The 18,781-nt window shown below is 48.2% G+C and overlaps 1 protein-coding gene across 1 annotated transcript in view; it reads right to left on the bottom strand.

Annotated features, from left to right (window-relative positions):
* Positions 1–12,167: 12,167 nt before the first annotated feature.
* Positions 12,168–18,781, bottom strand: part of DNAJC1 (DnaJ heat shock protein family (Hsp40) member C1) — a 252,179-nt gene continuing 245,565 nt past the window's right edge. The window contains exons 10-12 of the mRNA XM_080646065.1: positions 16,415–16,463; positions 14,422–14,867; positions 12,168–12,637 (exon numbers count right to left, since the gene is read on the bottom strand). Of these exons, the coding sequence (XP_080502191.1) occupies positions 12,569–12,637; positions 14,422–14,867; positions 16,415–16,463 (564 nt within the window). The 3' untranslated portion in view covers positions 12,168–12,568. The remainder of the gene's footprint in view (positions 12,638–14,421; positions 14,868–16,414; positions 16,464–18,781) is intronic.

The following is an 18,781-nucleotide window of genomic DNA, read 5'->3' as shown; positions in this document are numbered from 1 at the left end:
TCAGCTGAACCCAGTGGCATCGGCAAAGCCACGCCCTGGGAACACACCTTGCCAAAAGGGCAAGGGTGTTGTCAGCTTGACCTTCATTTCAGCCCGTGGTGTGGGGAAGTTGGGTTTTGATATCTAAATCCAGCCTAGCGCCAGGAATGCTTAGGGCCTACTCAAGAATGCAAATAATCTCCTTTTGTCTTGACCTTTTGGTGAAACTTCCCGATATTTGGGATATAAAATAAACTCGCTGGATTGGCTCTGGGTCACTGTTCCTGTCTCTCCATCAGAAGAGGACGGTGGTCCCACCTGATCCCAGCTTTTTCCTTCTATCTCTGTGTCTTGTCTCTTTTATTTCTCAATCCCCAGCCGCCCCTACTCAGGAACTGGACCCACTCTCTAGCCGCGCTGGACGCAGAAAGAGAGAAATACCTATACTCCATTTGTTTGATTTTTTTGGATTGTTTTTACTGTAGTTGATTTCCAGTTTTATGCCATTGTGATCTGAGAAGATGCTTGATATGATTTCTATCTTCTTCAATTTGAAGAGACTTTGCCTGTGACCCAATATATGGTCTATCTTTGAAAATGACCCATGTGCAGTTGAGAAGAATGTATATTCTGTGGCTTTGGGGTGAAATGTTCTGAAGATGTCAATTAATTCCATCTGGTCTGGTGAGTCATTTAGGATTGATGTTTCTTTGCTGATTTTTTGTTTAGAGGATTTGTCCAATGGTGATAGTGGGGTATTAAAGTCTCCTACTATGATTGTATTGTTGTCAATCTCTCCCTTGAAATCCTCCAGGAGTTTTTTTTATGTATTTGGGTACTCCTGTATTGGATGTGTATATGTTTACCAGAGTTATTTCTTCTTGTTGGATTGCTCCCTTTAGTATTATGAAGTGGCCTTCCTTATCTCTTTTTATGTCCTTCATTTTGAGATCTAATTTGTCATATGTAAGTATTGTTACCCCAGCTTTTTTTTTTCATTTCCATTTGCCTGAAAAAACTATTTCCATCCCTTCACCCTCAGTCTGTGTGCATCTTTTTTTCTGAGGTGGGTTTCTTGTAGACAGCAGATATATGGGTCATGTTTTCTTATCCAATCCGTTACCCTATGTCTTTTGATTGGGGCATTTAATCCATTTACATTTAAAGTTATTATTGATAGGTACTTGTTTGTCGCCATTTTTATTCTTTATGCCTGTGTTCCTTCTTCACTTCCTATTTCTTTTTTTTTTTACAGCAGACCCTTTAGCATTTCTGGTTTGGTGGTAATAAACTCCCTTTGTCCTTTTTTGTCTGTGGAGCTCCTGATTTCACCCTCAATTTTGATTGATAGCCTTGCTGGGTACAGTATTCTTGGATTCAGACCCTTCCTTTGCATTACTTTGTACATTTCATTCCATTCCCTTCTGGCCTGATATGTTTCTGTTGAGAAATCAGTCGCTAGTTTGATAAGGGATCTTTTGTAGGTAACTTTCTGTCTCTCTCTGGCTGCTTTTAAGATTCATACTTTGTCGTTGGTGTTTGCCAATTTAATTATATTGTGCCTTGGTGTCGGTCTTTTGGGGTTCATTTTGCTTGGAACTCTGAGCTTCTTGGATTTGTGTGGGTTTTTTCTTCCCTATATCAGGGAAGTTTTCTGTCATTATTTCTTCAAACAGGTTTTATATTCCTTGCTCAGTTTCCTCTCCTTCTGGCACCCCTATTATGTGGATGTTGTTTCATTTCGTGTTGTCCCAAAGCTCCCTTAGGAACTCCTCCTGCTTTTCAATTTTTTTTCTAGAAGCTGCTCTACTTGGGTATTTTTTCCTACCTTGTCTTCTAGCTCACTGATGGGGTCCTCTGTTTCTTCTAGTCTACTGTTGATGCTTTCTATTGAGTTCTTTACAGCAGTAATGTAATTTTTCATTTCTTCTTGATTCTTCTTCATTTCCTCTTGGTTCTTACACATATTGTTGAATTTGTCTTCCATTCTTTTCATCCACCTTATGACCATTTCTCTGAATTCTTTCTCTGACAGGTTGCTTGCCTCCACTTCATTTACTTTCCTTTCTGGTGATGCCTGCTTTTCTTTCATATGTGGGCTGTTTCTTTGTCTCCCATGATCTCTCTTCTCCGGTGTCTGGTTATGTAGTTCTCTCTCTCCTGCGTTGATTTAAAGGCACAAAATACAACACCACAAGGTACAACGCACAAGGCACTGAACACAAATGCATTCACGATATTAATAACCCCAAATAAAGGTGACTACCAGAGAAAGGTGAATTAGAGGATAAGAGAGAAAGAAGAAAAGAAAGAAAATGTAGTGCAAAAATGAAATTGGGAAAAGGAAAAAAAAGTGAGAAAAGAAAGATTATAAGAAAAAAGAGGGGGAAAAACTATATATATATATATATATATATATATATACACACATATATATATAAATATATATATATATATATATATATATATATATATATATATATATGGAGAAAACTCCAATAGAACAGCCACTGATCCCAACAAATGCCAGCAACAAGTACCTGGAGATGAACGCAAACTACAAACAACAACTAATATCAAGTGAGGCGAGGGAAAACAGAAGCAAAAAACAAACAAAAACTAAACAAAAACACACAAAGAAAAAGCAAAACAATCTCACAAATAAGCATAAAAAAAATCGATATAATCAACAAGCAAATAACAAAAGGAAAGAGAGAAAAAAAATTTTTTTTTGGCCCTAACTGGTTTGGCTCAGTGGATAGAGCGTCGGCCTGCGGACTGAAGGGTCCCAGGTTCGATTCCAGTCAAGGGCATGTACCTGGGTTGCAGGCACATCCCCAGTAGGGGGCGTGCAGGAGGCAGCTGATCGATGTCTCTCTCTCATCGATGTTTCTAATTCTCTATCCCTCTCTCTTCCTCTCTGTAAAAAATCAATAAAATATATTTTTTAAAAATTTTTGTTTTTTAGATAGTGAAGAAAGAGAAGAGAGAGGTGTGTATGGACTTGGAGCAGGGGATTGGAAATTAGATATATAAGTAGGGTGAAATTTTAACAGGGGGTAAAAAGAAAGAATAGGGAAAATCTAAAGCAGGAATAGGGTAAGAGAAACAGGACAACAAAAGGGGAAAGTGAGGAAAAGAGTGATGGCATAAAGGAAAAGCTGAGATAGAGTAAAATGCTGCTAAAGGAAAGATGAAAATAGAATGTAGAACACTAATCCCAAAGTAAAATAAAGAGAAAATAAAATGACACTTTTTTAAAAAAAAAAAAAGGTAAAATAGTAGTAGTAATAATACTGATTGAAAATAAAAATGTAATAATTAAATAGGTAAAATCAAGTGAGGGAAAAAGAAAAAAAATGTTAGTTTCTTAAGTAAAGATGAAAAAAATAAAAATAAAAATGTTCAGTAGTGAAGGTCATTTACTTCCTCTACTGTTCTGTTGGCACGCCTGTTTCATAGTCAGACAGTATTGCAGTTCCCTGTGTTCCACTGCTCCTCAGTGTTGTAAGCCACAGTCCTGATTTTTAAGCAGGTAGTGTGTCTTAATTTCTTGTATTCCTTTATTTGTGTTTACACAAGAGTCAATTTGTGATTCAGCCCCTGGGTGGCAGTGTTTCTGGATTAACCTCCGGGTCTATAGGTCCTCTCTAGCTAGTGTTTAGATTTTGTTTTCCCTGTGGCACTTAATACCGGCTTGGGGGAGTGGGTTGCCCCAGAGCTGGTTCTCTAATGGTTATTACTGCTCTGATCCCCAGGTTCCAGAAAAACAACTTTCCCCTGCAGCCTCTTAGAGTGTCCCCAATTGGGTAATCCTATGTATTGGGCTTAGTAATCAAAAGCAAGGATTTAAAGAGAAAAAAAAAAAAAAAGAAAAAAAAAAGAGCCAGAGTAAATGTGCCAACTCTGGGGCTGCGCGCAATTCTGTGCAATCTTTTATCCCCTTGGGTCAAAACAGCTGGCACACTTTTTAAAATTTTAGGCTGTCCTTTTGCGCCCAGATCAAAATGGGTTGCTTTTTAGAGTTCCCTTCTGTTAGCAGCTCTGGAGACTCCCTTCCACATTCACAGATCACGCCAGCCCCCACGGCCGCGGATTTTTCTAGGTGCAGACTTCCCTAGGTCCTCCAGCTCCCGCCGTACATGTTTCTCTCTCCTGCTGGGACCACAGACTTCACCTTATCCCAGGGGAAATCTGATCTTTCCGTGAGGGAGTGTAGAGCTCCTCTGAATCCGCGTGCTTGCGCCACTTGTGGACTGGTGTTCTCGGGTTCGCAGCTGTTTGGTGGGTGCCGTAGTTGTAGATTCCCTGGGCTTTTCAGGCTTCCGATAACATCCACTTTCCCCTTCAAGATGGCGTGGTCTCCACGACCGAGCCGGTCGCTCTGGGAGGGAACCCAGCAGCAGTGGGGGCTGCCCAGTCAGGGGAGCCCCGTCTGGCAGTCCCCCACAGTCTCCTGGAGTATAGCGGTCCCTCAACTCATCAACAAACACTCTCCGTGTGACCCCACACTCTCCCTTTGTTTTCTCACTCACACACTATATTGCAGTCTGCCTTCCCATTGGCAGCCATCTTCCTACAATCTATCTTGTCTTTATTAATATATACTTTTTATTTTTATTTTTTTTAATTTTTATTGATTTTTTACAGAGAGGAAGGGAGAGGGATAGAGAGCTGGAAACATCGATGAGATAGAAACATCGATCAGCTGCCTCCTGCACACCCCCTACTGGGGATGTGCCCGCCACCAAGGTACATGCCCTTGACCGGAATCAAACCCGGGACCCTTCAGTCCGCAGGCCAACACTCTATCCACTGAGCCAAACCGGACAGGGCTAATATATACTTTTTATTGATTTTAGAGTGGAAGGGAGAGAGATACAGAGATAGAAACATCAATGATGAGAGAGAATCATTGATTGGCTGCCTCCTTCACGCCCCCTGCAACACGGGCATGTGCCCTTGGCCAGAATCGAACCTGGGACCCTTTAGTCTGCAGGCTGACGCTCTATCCACTGAGCCAAACCGGCTAGGGCATATATTTTCTTTTCTTATGTGCACTTTTCCTACAAAGTTCAATTATATTATATACACTAGAGGCCCGGTACATGAAATTCATGCACTGCAGGGGGGGTGTCCCTCAGCCCAGCCTGCACCCTCTCCAATCTGGGACCCCTGTGGGATTGGGCCTAAACTGGCAGTTGGACATCCCTCTCACAATTCGGGACTGCTGGTTCCCAACCACTCACCTGCCTGCCAGCCTGATCACCCCCTAACCACTCCCCTGCCAGGCTGATTGATGCCTAACTGCTCCTCTGTCAGCCCGATCGCCCCCAACTGCCCTCCCCTGCCAGCCCGGTCGCCCCCAACTGCCCTCCCCTGCAGGCCTGGTCCCCCCCAACTGCCCTCCCCTGCAGGCCATCTTGTGGCAGCCATCTTTGACCACGTGGGGGTGGCCATCTTCTGTGACAGTGTGAGGGTCAATTTGCACATTACCTCTTTATTATATAGGATAATTTTGTGGCCTGCTTTTGGAACTTAAGTAAAAAGCAACAAATACCTGAAATATTTTAGAAATTGAATTTTGTAGAGTGCCATCACTCAGTTATTTTCTGGGCCAGTTGTGCAGTTTCCCCAAGTCCTGACCTGTCCGATCCTATCTTCACCGGGGAGTGTACCCTTCACCTGGAAAGGGCCCGGCGCTGGAAACCATCCTTACCCATAGTCAGTCTTTCAGAGGAAAGCCAGTGCCTTTGGCCAAGCCTCAGACACCATCTGGGGATCTATTACCAGAGTGGTTGTCACAGCGGGAGCTTTTGGGGGAGAGGGTCTCCGGAACTGGGGGGATGACGGGCCAGCTGCAGGAGCACCGTGGCGCACTATGGAAATGGAACAGGTTTCAAGGGGAAGGGATATGAGCTTTTCAAATGGTATCGAGTGGGCTCAGAACGGGAGGTTGGGAAATTTCTGTGGGTTTGCAAGAAAGAGGAGGTTCTGGGTGGCGTTCTGGAGTGCGGTTCCTATTTCCTTGGTTACGAAATGAGGGACGGCAGTGCCAAGGAAGGTAGCAAGGTGAGAAGCATGCAAAGTCAGAGCAGGCCGGTGGGCTGAGGAGGAGGCAGGAGGGGACGTCAGAAGGACTTGCGTGTTTTCTAGATCTGGGTCCCATAGCCAGCCCGTGTGACCTGTTCCAGGTGACTGCCTCTTCAGCGACAGCCCTCACACAAGTCCTCGGAGCCCCTCGGCAGCTTCAGGGGCTTCAGTCCGGGCTCCAGGTTTTGTTCAGTGCCTGATGCTTCTGCTTTCTTTATGTCAAACCAGCTGTAGGTACTTGGTGTGTAAGGACATCGCACATCAGCCCTCCTTAGGGAGTGTGGTGGTGAGGGGGGGTCGGGGGGCTTGGGACAGGGGGTCAGTGAAGCTGCACCACTAATCTCAAGGGCCTGCGAGGAGCCAGGTTTCCGTTAAACACCTTACGGGCCTCATCTCAGTCCATCTTCACACGGCCCTGCCAGGAATGACTTGTTTTCCTCGTTTCACAGATTAGGAAATTGAGGCTTGGAGAGGCTAAGCAGTCACATAACTGCCAAAGTGTGAATTGGTACAAATACGAACAATATTTGAAGCCAGTGAGGTAGGAAGCACTTAGTGATAATTCCAGAAAAGCTGATCCTTCCACCCACCCCCAGATCTACTGTGGTTCATCCCCAAGCGAGCAGGGCAGACGGCCCCTCAGAGTCTGGGCTCAGCCGTGTGTCCAGCTGTAGCTGCCACAGTTCCTCCCCTCGCTGCCTCTCCTGCAAAACCCAGCCACGCGGCTCTGAACAGGCCTGTCCGCTCAGATCCGGCCTTCCTGGCGTGAAGGCAACTGGGAACCCGGCTCGGGCCAGGCGCAGTCCTCGTCCTGCCTTCCTTCCCCGCAGTAGCCAGTGCTGCCTTCCCACCGCCCGTGCCCAGGGCAGTGACTGCTGAGTAGGATGGCCCAGGAAAAGGCGGTTGGCCCTTGTCTGGCAAATTCGGGGGGCAGGTGAAGTCCCGGGTGGGCGGAAGACAAGCCTTCGGTCACTAAGATTTAAGTAGCAGGTGGGAGAGGAAACGTGTGTACGGGGACCTGACGAGGAGAGCCCCCGTCTTACCGACATCGATGGTCCCACAAAGATGGAGGCTGGGGAAGCTGGGAGGCAGCCCCACCACTGTCATCAGGACTGAGAGCAGTGGCTGGAATGGCATTTGGTGACGTGGAGGAGCAGTTCCAGAGGCAGGAGCGGCGGGGCGGATGACAAGCAGGATGTGTCCCTGTTACAGGGAAGTCCTGTGAAACCAGTAATAAGGAGAGTGACCCGGAGGCTGCGACAGTCAATTCTCAGCATCGTGATTGTGCTGGTGCCTTTTGAAGTTTAAAATTAAAGCAAGACATTCACTTTTTTTGCTGATCGTGTTAATTTGGTTTCTCTCAAACTCTGATTGACGCATCTGGTGTTTTTCGCTTGGCTCACGCAACAAGCAGACGGATTAATTAGGAGGCTGCGTTTTTGGCACCGCCACTGTGCCTGCCGCAGCAATCTTTCTGCTTCTCCTGGTCTCCTCCCAAAGCAAGTACAGACAGGTGTTTTGTGCAGCTGAACTGTTCACGTACATAGGATTCTTTGAACAAAATACGGCGCACATTTTCTCTGCAAACACTTGGCCTCAAGCAGCAGCTCTCCTTGGCAGAGCGCTGGCACGGAGATTCGAATTCTGTGCTGGTTCCCTTCACCCAGGACCCAGAGGTGGGGCTCAGAGTGGGGCTCAGGCAGGGTAGCTGTTGGAGCTCCCGCTTGAGCCCAGCGTGCAGCCAGGAGAAGAGGGGATGGGCCACAGGCCACCTGGCCTTGCTCACCTTGGGGGCTCAGCTCAGCCTCAGGCTGCTCTCCTGTCTATTCCTGGGCCCTCTGCCCTTTGGGGAACCCCCTCCTCCTCCCGGACTTTTGGCTGAAGCCTCCTGCTCAGGGAGCTTCGGAGGGAAATTCCTGGTGGCTGTGTGGCTGCCCCAGGAACCAGCCTGGTTGCAGGAGAGACTCCAATCCCAGAGGTGAGTCAGGTGGCCTGTTGCTCAGGCCAATGAGGAACTTGGACGTTTTTAGAAATTGATTTCAGAGAGGAAGGAAGAGGGAGAGAGAGACAGAAACATCAATGATGAGAGAGAATCATTGACCGGCTGCCTCCTGCATGCCCCACAGTGGCACATGCCCAGGAATCGAACTGTGACTTTCTGGTTCATAGGTAGACACTCAACGACTGAGCCTCACCGGCAGGGGGAAACTTTGACGTTTTAATCGCAGACATAAATGCTTAGTCTTGGGTTTTACTGTGGGCCCGAGTGCAGCTCCGCTGGCCTCAGTCTTCACAGCAGCAGGACTGCGAGCCCATGAAACACTGGCCACAGCTCTTGCAGTTCTCAGAAGATTTTGTTGTTGTTTGTTTTTTTAAAAAATATGTTTATATTAATTTCAGAGAGGAAGGGAGAGGGAGATAGAAACATCAGTGGTCAGAGAGAATCATTGATCGACTACCTCCTGCACGCCCCCTACTGGAGATTGAGCCTGCAACCTGAGCATGTGCCCTGATCAGGAATCCAACTGTGACCTCCTAATTCATAGGTCGGCACTCAACCTCTGAGCCACACCAGCTGGGCTCTCAGAAATTTTAATTTCTTCTGACTTCTGACCAGCATTTAGTCCCTCCATCAGGATAGCCTTTTTTCTCCATGACTGCAGCTCTGTTTTCCGTTTGACTTTGGGAATCAATGTCCAACCCAAGACTAAGAGAGAGAGAGACCACAGGCTCAGATGTGCACACCTAGGATGCGCACCTGGCAGCATCTGCCTGCAGCCCCGCCCTCGCCCTTGCCCTCGCCCATGGGCTTTGCTCCTGGGCAGGTGCTGTGTGTTCAGGTCCTCCGCAGCTCTCAGGAAACCAGAGCAGATGGTTGTGCCACCAGGGGTTGGGAGCAGGGCAGGTGGAGGATTTAGAGCTGACCAGTGTCAGGATTAAAGCGAGTTTGGGTTCACTGTCCCAATTGTAGCCAGGCCCTGACTGCCTCTCTCACCCCAGGCATGACCCCTCCTTTCCTATTATGGTCTGATAGCCCCAAACAAAAATTTCCACATGGAATTTTTCCATTTTAACAGAACAGCTCTCCTTGCAGCCAAAGAGGAGATTTCCAATAGGATTTCTTAAGCCTTTAAAAGGGGGACACGGCCCTGACCAGTTTGGCTCAGTGGATAGAGCATTCGCCTGGGGACTGAAGGGTCCCAGTTTCGATTCTGCTCAAGGGCATGTACCTTGGTTGCGGGCACATACCCGGTGGGGAGTGTGCAGGAGGCAGCTGATCGATGTTTCTCTCTCATCGATGTTTCTAACTCTCTATCCCTCTCCCTTCCTCTCTGTAAAAAAATCAATAAAATACTTAAAAAAGAAAAAAGGGGGATGCATTGCGGTCACGGCTCTTTACCGCCATTCATGTCTTCCTTTGTGAAACAGATTGGAACCAAGATAATTTGGGATAAACAATTTGGTATTTTATGGTAAATTTACAAAATGTTTCTTTGAGTAGTGATAGAAGAAAACATGGCAGAGGCTGTTCCTCTCCCTCTGTAACTTAGGACGGACAAACTAAAGTTAAAAGCTCCCCCATTGCCCCCAGCTCTTGGTCAGTTTCATTTTGTAAACACCAGGATTTCTTTTTAACTTGTACTAACCAAAGATGGGCTTAATGGAGTTAAACTCCTGTGATAGCCCAGGAGTTGCTGACCCGGGGACCTGCTCCTGGCCCGGCTGTTTATCACAGGCAGTGGAGGCGACAGGCGAGCAGTCACCTTTCCTGCGGAATATCTGCGTGTGTGTGTGTGTGTGTGTGTGTGTGTGTGTGTGTGTGTGTGTGTCCATCCCATCCCGAGCCTCTGCGGGGAGAGGGGACAGAGCCGCCAGGCCTCGGCGCGAGGAAGGTAGGGGTCTTTCTCCGTCTCCCGCAGGCCTGGCTGGGAACAGGTCCCAGCTTTGTGTGGACTCTGCTCTGCAGACACCAGTAGTTCCCGGGAATCAGACTGCTGAGCGGTGCCCCTTTTTCTGTCCTACGTGAAGCCATTCTTTTTTCCTCCAGACCCAAAGAAAAGCACTGTAGCGGCTGTTTCCCAGCGTGTTTAGCTCCGTGACTGAAGTCAAAGGCTGAAGGCCAAGCAGTTGACTCAGACAGGAGGCCGGGACTCCTGCCAAGACGCGGAGCGGCTTCCAGGCTGGCGGGCTGTGCTACGTGCGCAGGTGGCGAGGACGCGCGGCTCCAGCAGGGGGTGCGGGCGCTTTGCGGCTACAAGTGGCTGAAGAGACCCGCTTGCCCGACTGACTCCGGAGGCCACCCCGCCGCCCACCGCCTCCACAGGGCTTTCCTGAACGTCCTCTGAAGCCCTGGGCCTGCAGAGGGCAGGGCGCTGGGCGGGGACCTGCTTCACTCCCGCAGGCCCGCCCCCAGGGCTCGGCGCAGGCAGACCTGGGACCTGAGCCGCCGCTCTTTCTCAGCTCCAGCTCCGTGTCTAGACAGTCGGGACCATGTGGGGGGAAGAGGACTTTAAAATGTAGGTGAACCATCAAAGTCTGCTTTTATCAAATGAGGAGCCCCGCCTCGCCAGGTCCCTGCAGCCACTCGGTCTGATCCAGAGCCGCCTCGCCTGCAGGCCTTCCCTCCCCAGGGGACCGAGACCCACGGCGTCCTGGGCAGGAAGAGCCAGTTGCAGGAGATCGGAGGGCGGGGGGACTCTGTGCCTCAGTTTCCCTTTGGTGGGGTGGGTGCCTCAGGAGGAGCTGGGGGTCAGGATCAGCAAACCCCTCCATCTTTGGGGCTTTCTAAACCAAAAGCAAATAGAAAGAATGCTGAATCTCTCAGCTGTCCACCCTCGGGGGTGGGGAATGCAGGATCCCTGAGGTGACCAGACTGCAAGAGCCGGGCTGTCCCCGGCACCTGGGGGCGTATGATCACCCCATGTATATAGGACAGCACAATTTAAACCGCACCATTTAAATATTAGGAAAAAACAAGTACTACAAATACCCTATAGGTGCAGCAGAGAGGAAACAGCTGGTATGGTAAAGGGATCAGTTCTCTCCTTTCAAAGGGGTAGCCAGTGGACTTGTTTTGGGGTGGGATTTGCACATATCAAGAAAAAGCCCTATGATGGGAGCTGTTTTTAAAGTATCTAAAACCCAAGACACTTACAGTGAAAAGCATCCTATGACTTTATTCTAAAAGTGAGATGGGAATTTGAAAACACCAGTAAAAGAGTGCACCCACTGGCGGTGGATCCCCGGGATCAGTCGGGCAGGACAGGGGTGGAGGACTGCTCCCGGTGACTGAAGGCCAAGTGGAGGAACTGGAAGAGGAGGAAACTGTAACCTGTTTTCCATCCTTACAGAAATACGGCATCTTTGTAGATACTTTATCAAATCACTTTCCTTAAATGTGTTTTGGTGATCTGAATGGTTTAAGTTTAGGCAGTCTGCACTTGGCAAACTGTTTCCAAGCCTTGAGCAAACGATAGAAAATATAAACAGCAACACTTCAGCTTGATGGTGACAGTTTAAACACAAACAGTAAGAAAAAGTTCAATCAAAATTAACAGGACAGCCCTGCTGGCATGGCTCAGTGGATTGAGGTCCTGGGTTCGATTCCTGGTCAGGGCACATATCCGGGTTGCGGATTTGATCCCCAGTCGGGGGTATGTAGGAGGTAACCAATAGATGTGTCTTTCTCATCAATGTTTCTATCTCCCTCTCCCTTCCTCTCTATCTAAAAATCGATACATATTTTAAAAAAATTAATAGGACAAAATAGTGATTTTTAAAATATATTTTTATTGATTTCACAGAGGAAGGGAAAGGGAGAGAGAGAGAAACATTAGAAACATCAATGATGAGAGAGAATCATTGATAGGCTGCCTCCTGCATACCCCTTGCTGGGATTGAGCCCACAACCCGGGCATGTGCCCTCGACTGGAATTGAACCCGGGACCCTTCAGTCCGCAGGCCAACGCTCTATCCACTGAGCCAAACCGGCTAGGGCAACACCTGGCTATTTAGTCAGGAGCACTGACCTCTTTTCCCCTTAGATTGTCAAGTAAAAAAATGGCAACAGCCAACACAATAACTTTTTTTTTTTGGTCAGATTGGCAAATAATATAATATCTGTATTTTGGTGTACTACAGAATTTTAATAATGTTTATGTGCTATGAGATGAAAAATGCTGAAAATCGCTGGTCTACTCATCGTTCCTTCAAAACCATCTATTTGTCTGATTGCTGGAAGGCACTATTCAGTTTGTTCCCCATTAAAGTAAAGTTGGTAGTAATGAGAGAATAAGCGGTAAAATACCCCAATTCTTTTTCTCCTTTAACTCAGTATTTGTTTAAACAGTAGAGCACAACATTTATTTTAAACTTATTATTTTTTTATTAAGGCACATGATTCATAGAATGCTGAGGTACAAAATGCAAATTTCTGCATAAGAGTTTTAAAATACTCATTTTGGAAAATGAAGGTGATCATCATCTTCCAGAATATTCAACTTTTAGCTTGTTTTTTCTTTTGGACCAGTTCAACCAGCAACTTGTATCTAGCGATACAGTCTTCCTGTAGGAAGAAAAAGAGAGGTGAAACAATTACTTCCACAAACCAAAGAGGTAAAACAATTACTTCCTGGGTAAGCCTGCTTGTCGGCTGTGCCCAGTGATAATGAGACAGTCTCATGTCCATTCACTTTGCACAGGACCTGCCTAGAATTTGCCAGGTGAGTCCAGCTGGTCACAGGAAGATAAGGTTAGACAGGTGCAAGGAGGCGGCCAGCTGAACGTCCGGCTCAGGGCGTGGTACGAACTGCTAGGTGAGGGGCCAGTGGCAGCTGTCTGTGAGGCCTACTGTCATTGCGACCATGACTGTCACTTTGCTAACTATAAGGATCATGTTTAACATTCACTGTTTCATCACAACACGTCACTTCAGACAAAACAAAAATCGTGAGGCCAGGCATCCAGGATATTCTCCTTCGGGTCTGCCTCTCCCCAAAGGCTGCGTGGACCTCCCGCTCCGGCCACTCATGGAGGCACTGCACAGCAGGTGAGCCCCGGCAGCCTTTCCTGGACCCGGTTAACATCAAGCAAGGCTGAAAGGGAACTTCTGCAGGACAGGAAAAGCACTGCTCGTTTCTGGTTGAGACAGGAAGGTTTCCAAACCCCAAGGCAGTGAGGTTCTGAGTGTCCTAAGGAATCCAGTTCCCTCTCCTTCCTTTTACACCAATGCCAGTTCAATACATATGCACAGGCCTGTGTCCTGACAGATGCTGGAGAAATTTAGGGAAAATAATTACTTCTGGCAAAGTAGTTGGAGAGGCGGGGGAGTCTGTGTTTCTCAAATAGATCAACTGATAACGGTTTTATTTATTGGTATTGCTGTAATGCTCCCTGGGAAATCTTGACTCCTCATTTTAAAGTAGGTGATAGATAACTAGACCTGTACACATGGGGACATTCATGGCCACAAGCTAGATTGTCCAACATAGAATTTCAATTAAAAAAATACGAATGTAAATGAACATCCATGTGCCCAGAGGCTACTGAGGAAAAGGCACAGAAGGCAGAGGAGATGGGTTCTTTTGATTTCTCAGTGTTCCTGGTGCCTCAGACAGAAGAGCGTGGCCGCAAGGAGAGAAGCCCTGGAGGCTGAGCGTCACAGGGGCCGAGCAGGAAAGACCATGCGGGCAGAGGGCAAAGGCCGGGAGGGGCTGGCGTTCCCCAGGGACACCGTCTTCCCGCCCGTATTAGTTTTTATCTGAGGACTGTCTGCAGATGTACTGAAGCAGATACTAAATGGGGAGGAAAGTCTATTATAAAAGTCAAGGCTACAGAGGGTAAGCTGAACCCTAAATGTCCTCCTCACACTGACCCACATACCAACATGGCGCCAGGGTCTCCGGTCAGCTGCTGCTCCTGCCGCGTCCAGGGCCACGTGCAGCGCTGGGGCCACACATGCCCTGGCTAAAGGCTCGTCATGGAGCTCGGGGGGCCGTGATTTTGAGAAACCTCCTCACTCTGCTTAGAGGGAGCTGCCACCAGGGAGAGCAAGTGCTCCAGGGGCTGGCAGGGCGGCCGAGGTGACATTTATGTTCCGTGCCTGGAATTTTCTCTGAGAAAAACGACCTGGTCTGTATAATGATCCAACTTGGACTGCTGACCCCATTCATGCACCCTAATCAGCTGAGTGCACAGGTCCCCGGGGAGAGCTGGGAGACCCGAGCTCCCAGGACAGCCACAGACCGAGGATGTGACTAAGACGAAGGACCGACGGGGCAGAGCTGGCTGCGGCCACTTCGGTGGCTGTCACACCAGCGCAAGGCCGCCTCCTTTCCCCGCCTCACCCACCTTACTCTTAGACGGGACGCATTTGGCTATTTTGTCCCAGCGGTCAGAGGATCCCTTTGGGTATTGCTGTAATGCTAATTCCAGAAGTTTCTGCTGATTCTGAGTCCATGGCTCCTCGGCAGTGCGGCTTCTCTCTTTCCTCTGGCTCTCCTCATCGCTTGATGCGTTGTGTTCTGATATATCGAAGTCCTTCTGCCTCTTTCCACGGAACTTCTCCTCTGGCTCTGCCTTCGCCGCCGCCTCGGGCAGCTTGGCTGGCTTGCGTCTCCTCGGCTGGCCTTCTGTGACCGCGGCCTCCGGCTCCTCCTGCTCGCTGTCCTGCCCGGCGCCCACGGCCTGCTGGGCGTCTTCCCGCTGTGTGATGATGTCGTCGGGCAGGGCCACGGCGGCCTTGCTGGGCCTGGGATGCTGAGCTGTTGACTTGAGCTCAGAGAGCCTCACCGTCCCTGTGGGAAAGGCACTCACACAGATGAAAGGGTCAAGTCAGGAGACAGGAGGGGCCGCGGCGGCCTCTCACACGGCAGACACTGTCCTAGGCATTTCACATGTCATCTCATTTACTGTTCACTTTGCTCTAGTAATGTGTCTTTTCTAGAGTCAGGACAGGTATCCGTGTCCTAATTTTACCGATGAGGAAAGTCCGCCTCAGGAGGCAGCAGAGGTGGGTGGGACCTGACTCTGAGGAACAGTGGGTGTACCCGGACCCACTGATCAGAAGGCACAGGCCACCCGAGAAGAAACAGCTGCTACTTTTGAGGTTAGGAAGGCGGTTCTTCACTATCCAGAGTTGTCCTTCATTCCATTAGCACAACTAAAGCGGGCCTGTCCGAGCTCACGCTGCGCCACCATCTGCAGGTGACCACGCACCTGTGGGATCTGCTCTCTACTCAAAGCCGCTTCTGGTGCCATCGCGATCGACACCTGTTCATTCCAGCGCCCGGCAGAAAGTGGGCAAACTGACAGCCTCCCAGCCACAGGTGTCACCTCAGAGATGCCCTGAAATATCCAACTGCACATTTCCCACCCCCCTGCCAATGCTCTGGTAGGACCTATCTGCCTGTTCACTTGCATACACCACACTGCCTTTCCAGAATACGTTTTTGGAGAATGTCGTGGAGGTCGGCTTCTTTAACACCTCACTGCCTACTTCTGCCTCCATGCCCAGACAATAACCTTACTGGTAGAAAAGGAATCTGGAAATGCCCTTTTCTAAAGCCTGCAGACCCCACGTTGAACCCTTCCTGGGGGTGACTTTGGGCGCCTCCGGGTTTGCTCACCTGCACTACTCTCCCTGGGACCTGTATTTAGGTTAAGTTGGAAGGCTTAGGAGGCATTTTCTTACTTCCTGGTTCTAGGTAAACATCACAGAGACAATAACAAAATTCCAGTTAGTCTTGGAGGAAACATTTGCAGAAACATAGATTCTTGGGAAAACTGCTTGTTGTCTCTTCTGAGGGCAGTGTGTGGGTGTGTGGGGTGGGGCGGTGTAGGGACACTGCACACAGTCCCCTTCTTCCCTGACCCCGAACTAGAGGAGAACAAGGTTTTTTATAATTCTTTAAACTTACCACATACATCTTAGCACCCACTATATGTTTAGGGCTGAAATGGCTAGTTGGTTCCTATAATTTGATGCCTTTATTTTTTAAAATATATTTTAATTGATTTCAGAGAGGAAGAGAGAGGAAGAAATATCAATGATGAGAGAGAATCATTGACCAGCTGCCTCCTGCGTGCTCGCATTGGGGATCAAGCCTGCATCCCAGGCATGTGCCCTTGACAAGCATCAAACCTGGGACCCTTTCGTCTGCAGTGCGATATTCTACCCACTGAGCCAAACCAGCTAGGGCTAATTTGACACCTTTTAGAGGTTTGGCCAATAGAGTTCATTGGTCAAAGCTATTACCCATCGGGTTTAAAGAAGATGTTATAAAAGGGGTTTATTTTAGAGAAACTGCTTTAGGTTAATGGGGTGAAGTAGATGCTGACTCACCTGGGGAGCAGGTGACTGAATCCTTCAGTTGTTTGGCTTTGGTTGTCACCTGTTACAAAACATAAAAGCAAAGCAAAGATTACTTTCCACATATCTAAGGTATAGGTCAGTGATGTATTTCATATAAAGTCTTGGTTATACCTCTTATTAGCTAGATAACCTTGAGCAATTTCCAGTGCTTTCTGTCTCATGTAATGCCTCCTATAATATGTAGATATGATACTGATACCATTTGCCTGTTAGGGGTGTTTTAAGTTTGAAATAAGCTCTTAGCAAGATATTAATGGCTCAGTAAATATTACCCATTATAACTGACATGGATCATTTGTTTTTCATTCATACAAAAGGCAGAATTAGGGAAAATATTTAAAGCTTGCTTAGAAACATGGTTCTTTCTTCTCTCTTTCCAGATGGCTTTGCGTCGTAGTTTATGGGGGAAAACTTGAAGTTATCCAACATGAGCCTCCCCAACTTCCAACTTTCTCAACTCCAATTTGATTGTATCAAAATATAGCTTTCCCTTCTTTTATTCCAACTCAAAGAAATTATCTTCCTTCTTCTTGAATCATCACAAAACTGCTTCATCAATTAATTTCCTTTGCTTTCATCTTGAACTTCTCCCTGTCAGCGATGTCCCACAAACCTTCACACTAAGCTCAAGTGGCCTCTGCTCGAAAAGGCTCCCTTCCCTTGAGCTTCTCTTCTGTTGCACTTGGCTTTCATGACAGTATCTCCTGCTTTTCCATCTCTGTCTCCGAATGTTCCTTCATTGGCCCCTTCTGTATACTCCTGCCTCTTGTTCCCAAGTATAATATTCCTCAACACTTGTCCTTGCTATTCATATGTTCTTTCCGTTTTCTCCTTGGGTATCTCATACCATGTGTTCAATAACACTTTAGACAGGAAATGATTAGCCAACATCTCTGGTTCAGATCTCTACCTTGGAATGCCAGGCTGGCAGAAATTGACCATGTAACATAATAGATCTGAAAAGGACTTCCATTTTATAACAGTAAGCTTACTATGCAGCAGGCGTTGTTCTAAATAAGATATGTGTGTGTATACATATTCCCCACAGCAGTTGTATTAGGTAGGTATATAATTATTATCCCCATTTTATGTAATCTGAAGCTCAGAGAATAAATAATATGTCCAAGATTAAAAGGCTAGTGAATAGCTGAACTCAGGCAAGTCGTGCTCCAAAATCTTTGCTCTCAATCCCTGTAAATACTGCCTTTCAAATCTAAATCTCTTACAGATGAGGAAACAAGTCAAGTGCACCTTCTGATACACTACAAGGCTCCCCTTTAACTGCCACTAATCTTACTTGGAGGTCTTCTAGCTCCACAAACTAAACAAACCCCTGACTACACCCAACTTCTCAGCTTTAGTATATTTGGATATGTGCACCCATCACCACAGCCAATTTTAGAACATTTTCATCATGTTGATGTTTTAGCTATCATAGCTCATCCTCCCCACCTTATCCGACCCTACCTCCCCTCACTCCCAACTAATCAATCACTAATCTAGCTCGGTCTCTTTAGAGGTTCCTATACTGGGTTTTCATATGAGCAGAAGCATATAATAATACTAGAGGCCCGGTGGTGGTGTGTGTGTGTCCCTCAGCCTGGCCTGCACCCTCTCCAATCTGGGACCACTCGAAGGATGTCCTACTGCCGGTTTACAGGGATCGGGCCTAAACCGGCAGTTGGACATCCCTCTCGCAATCCGGGACTGCTGGCTCCTAACTGCTCACCTGCCTGCCTGCCTGATTGCCCCTAACCACTCTGCCTGCTGGCCTGCTCGCCCCCAATTGCCCCCTGCCACCAGCCTGCTCACCCCCAAATGCCCCCCTGCCAGCCTGATCACCCCCAACTGCCCCCCCGTGCCAGTGTGCTCGCCCCCCAACTGCCTCCCCTGCCGGCCTGCTCGCCCCCAACTGCCCCCCCCGCTGCTGGCCTGCTTGCCCCCACCTTCCCTTCCCACTGGTCTGCTCGCCCCCAACTGCCCCCCTGCTGATTCCAAACTGCTCCTCTCCCCGCTGTCCTGATCATTCCCAACTGACCCCCACTGATGGCCTGCTCGCCCCCAACTGCCCTCCCTGCTGGCCTGATCACCCCCAACTGCCATCCCTTCTTGGTCTCTAACCACCTCTACCTCGGCCCTGCCACCATGGCTTTGTCCAAAAGAACATCCAGAAGGTCTCCTGGAAGGTCTCCCAGTCTAATTAGCATATTACCCTTTTATTAGTATAGATAGAGGCCTGGTGCACGGGTGGGGGCCGACTGGTTTGCCCTGAAGGGTGTCCCAGATCAGGGTGGGGGTTCCCTTAGGGTGTGGGGTGGCCTGGGCGAGGGGCCTGTG

The sequence above is a fragment of the Plecotus auritus genome (genome assembly GCF_963455305.1).
Source record: "Plecotus auritus genome assembly, chromosome: 1".
Taxonomy (NCBI): Eukaryota; Metazoa; Chordata; class Mammalia; order Chiroptera; family Vespertilionidae; genus Plecotus; species Plecotus auritus.
The sequence above is the reverse complement of the archived record's forward strand: the minus strand, read 5'-3'. Positions and strand labels throughout refer to the sequence as shown.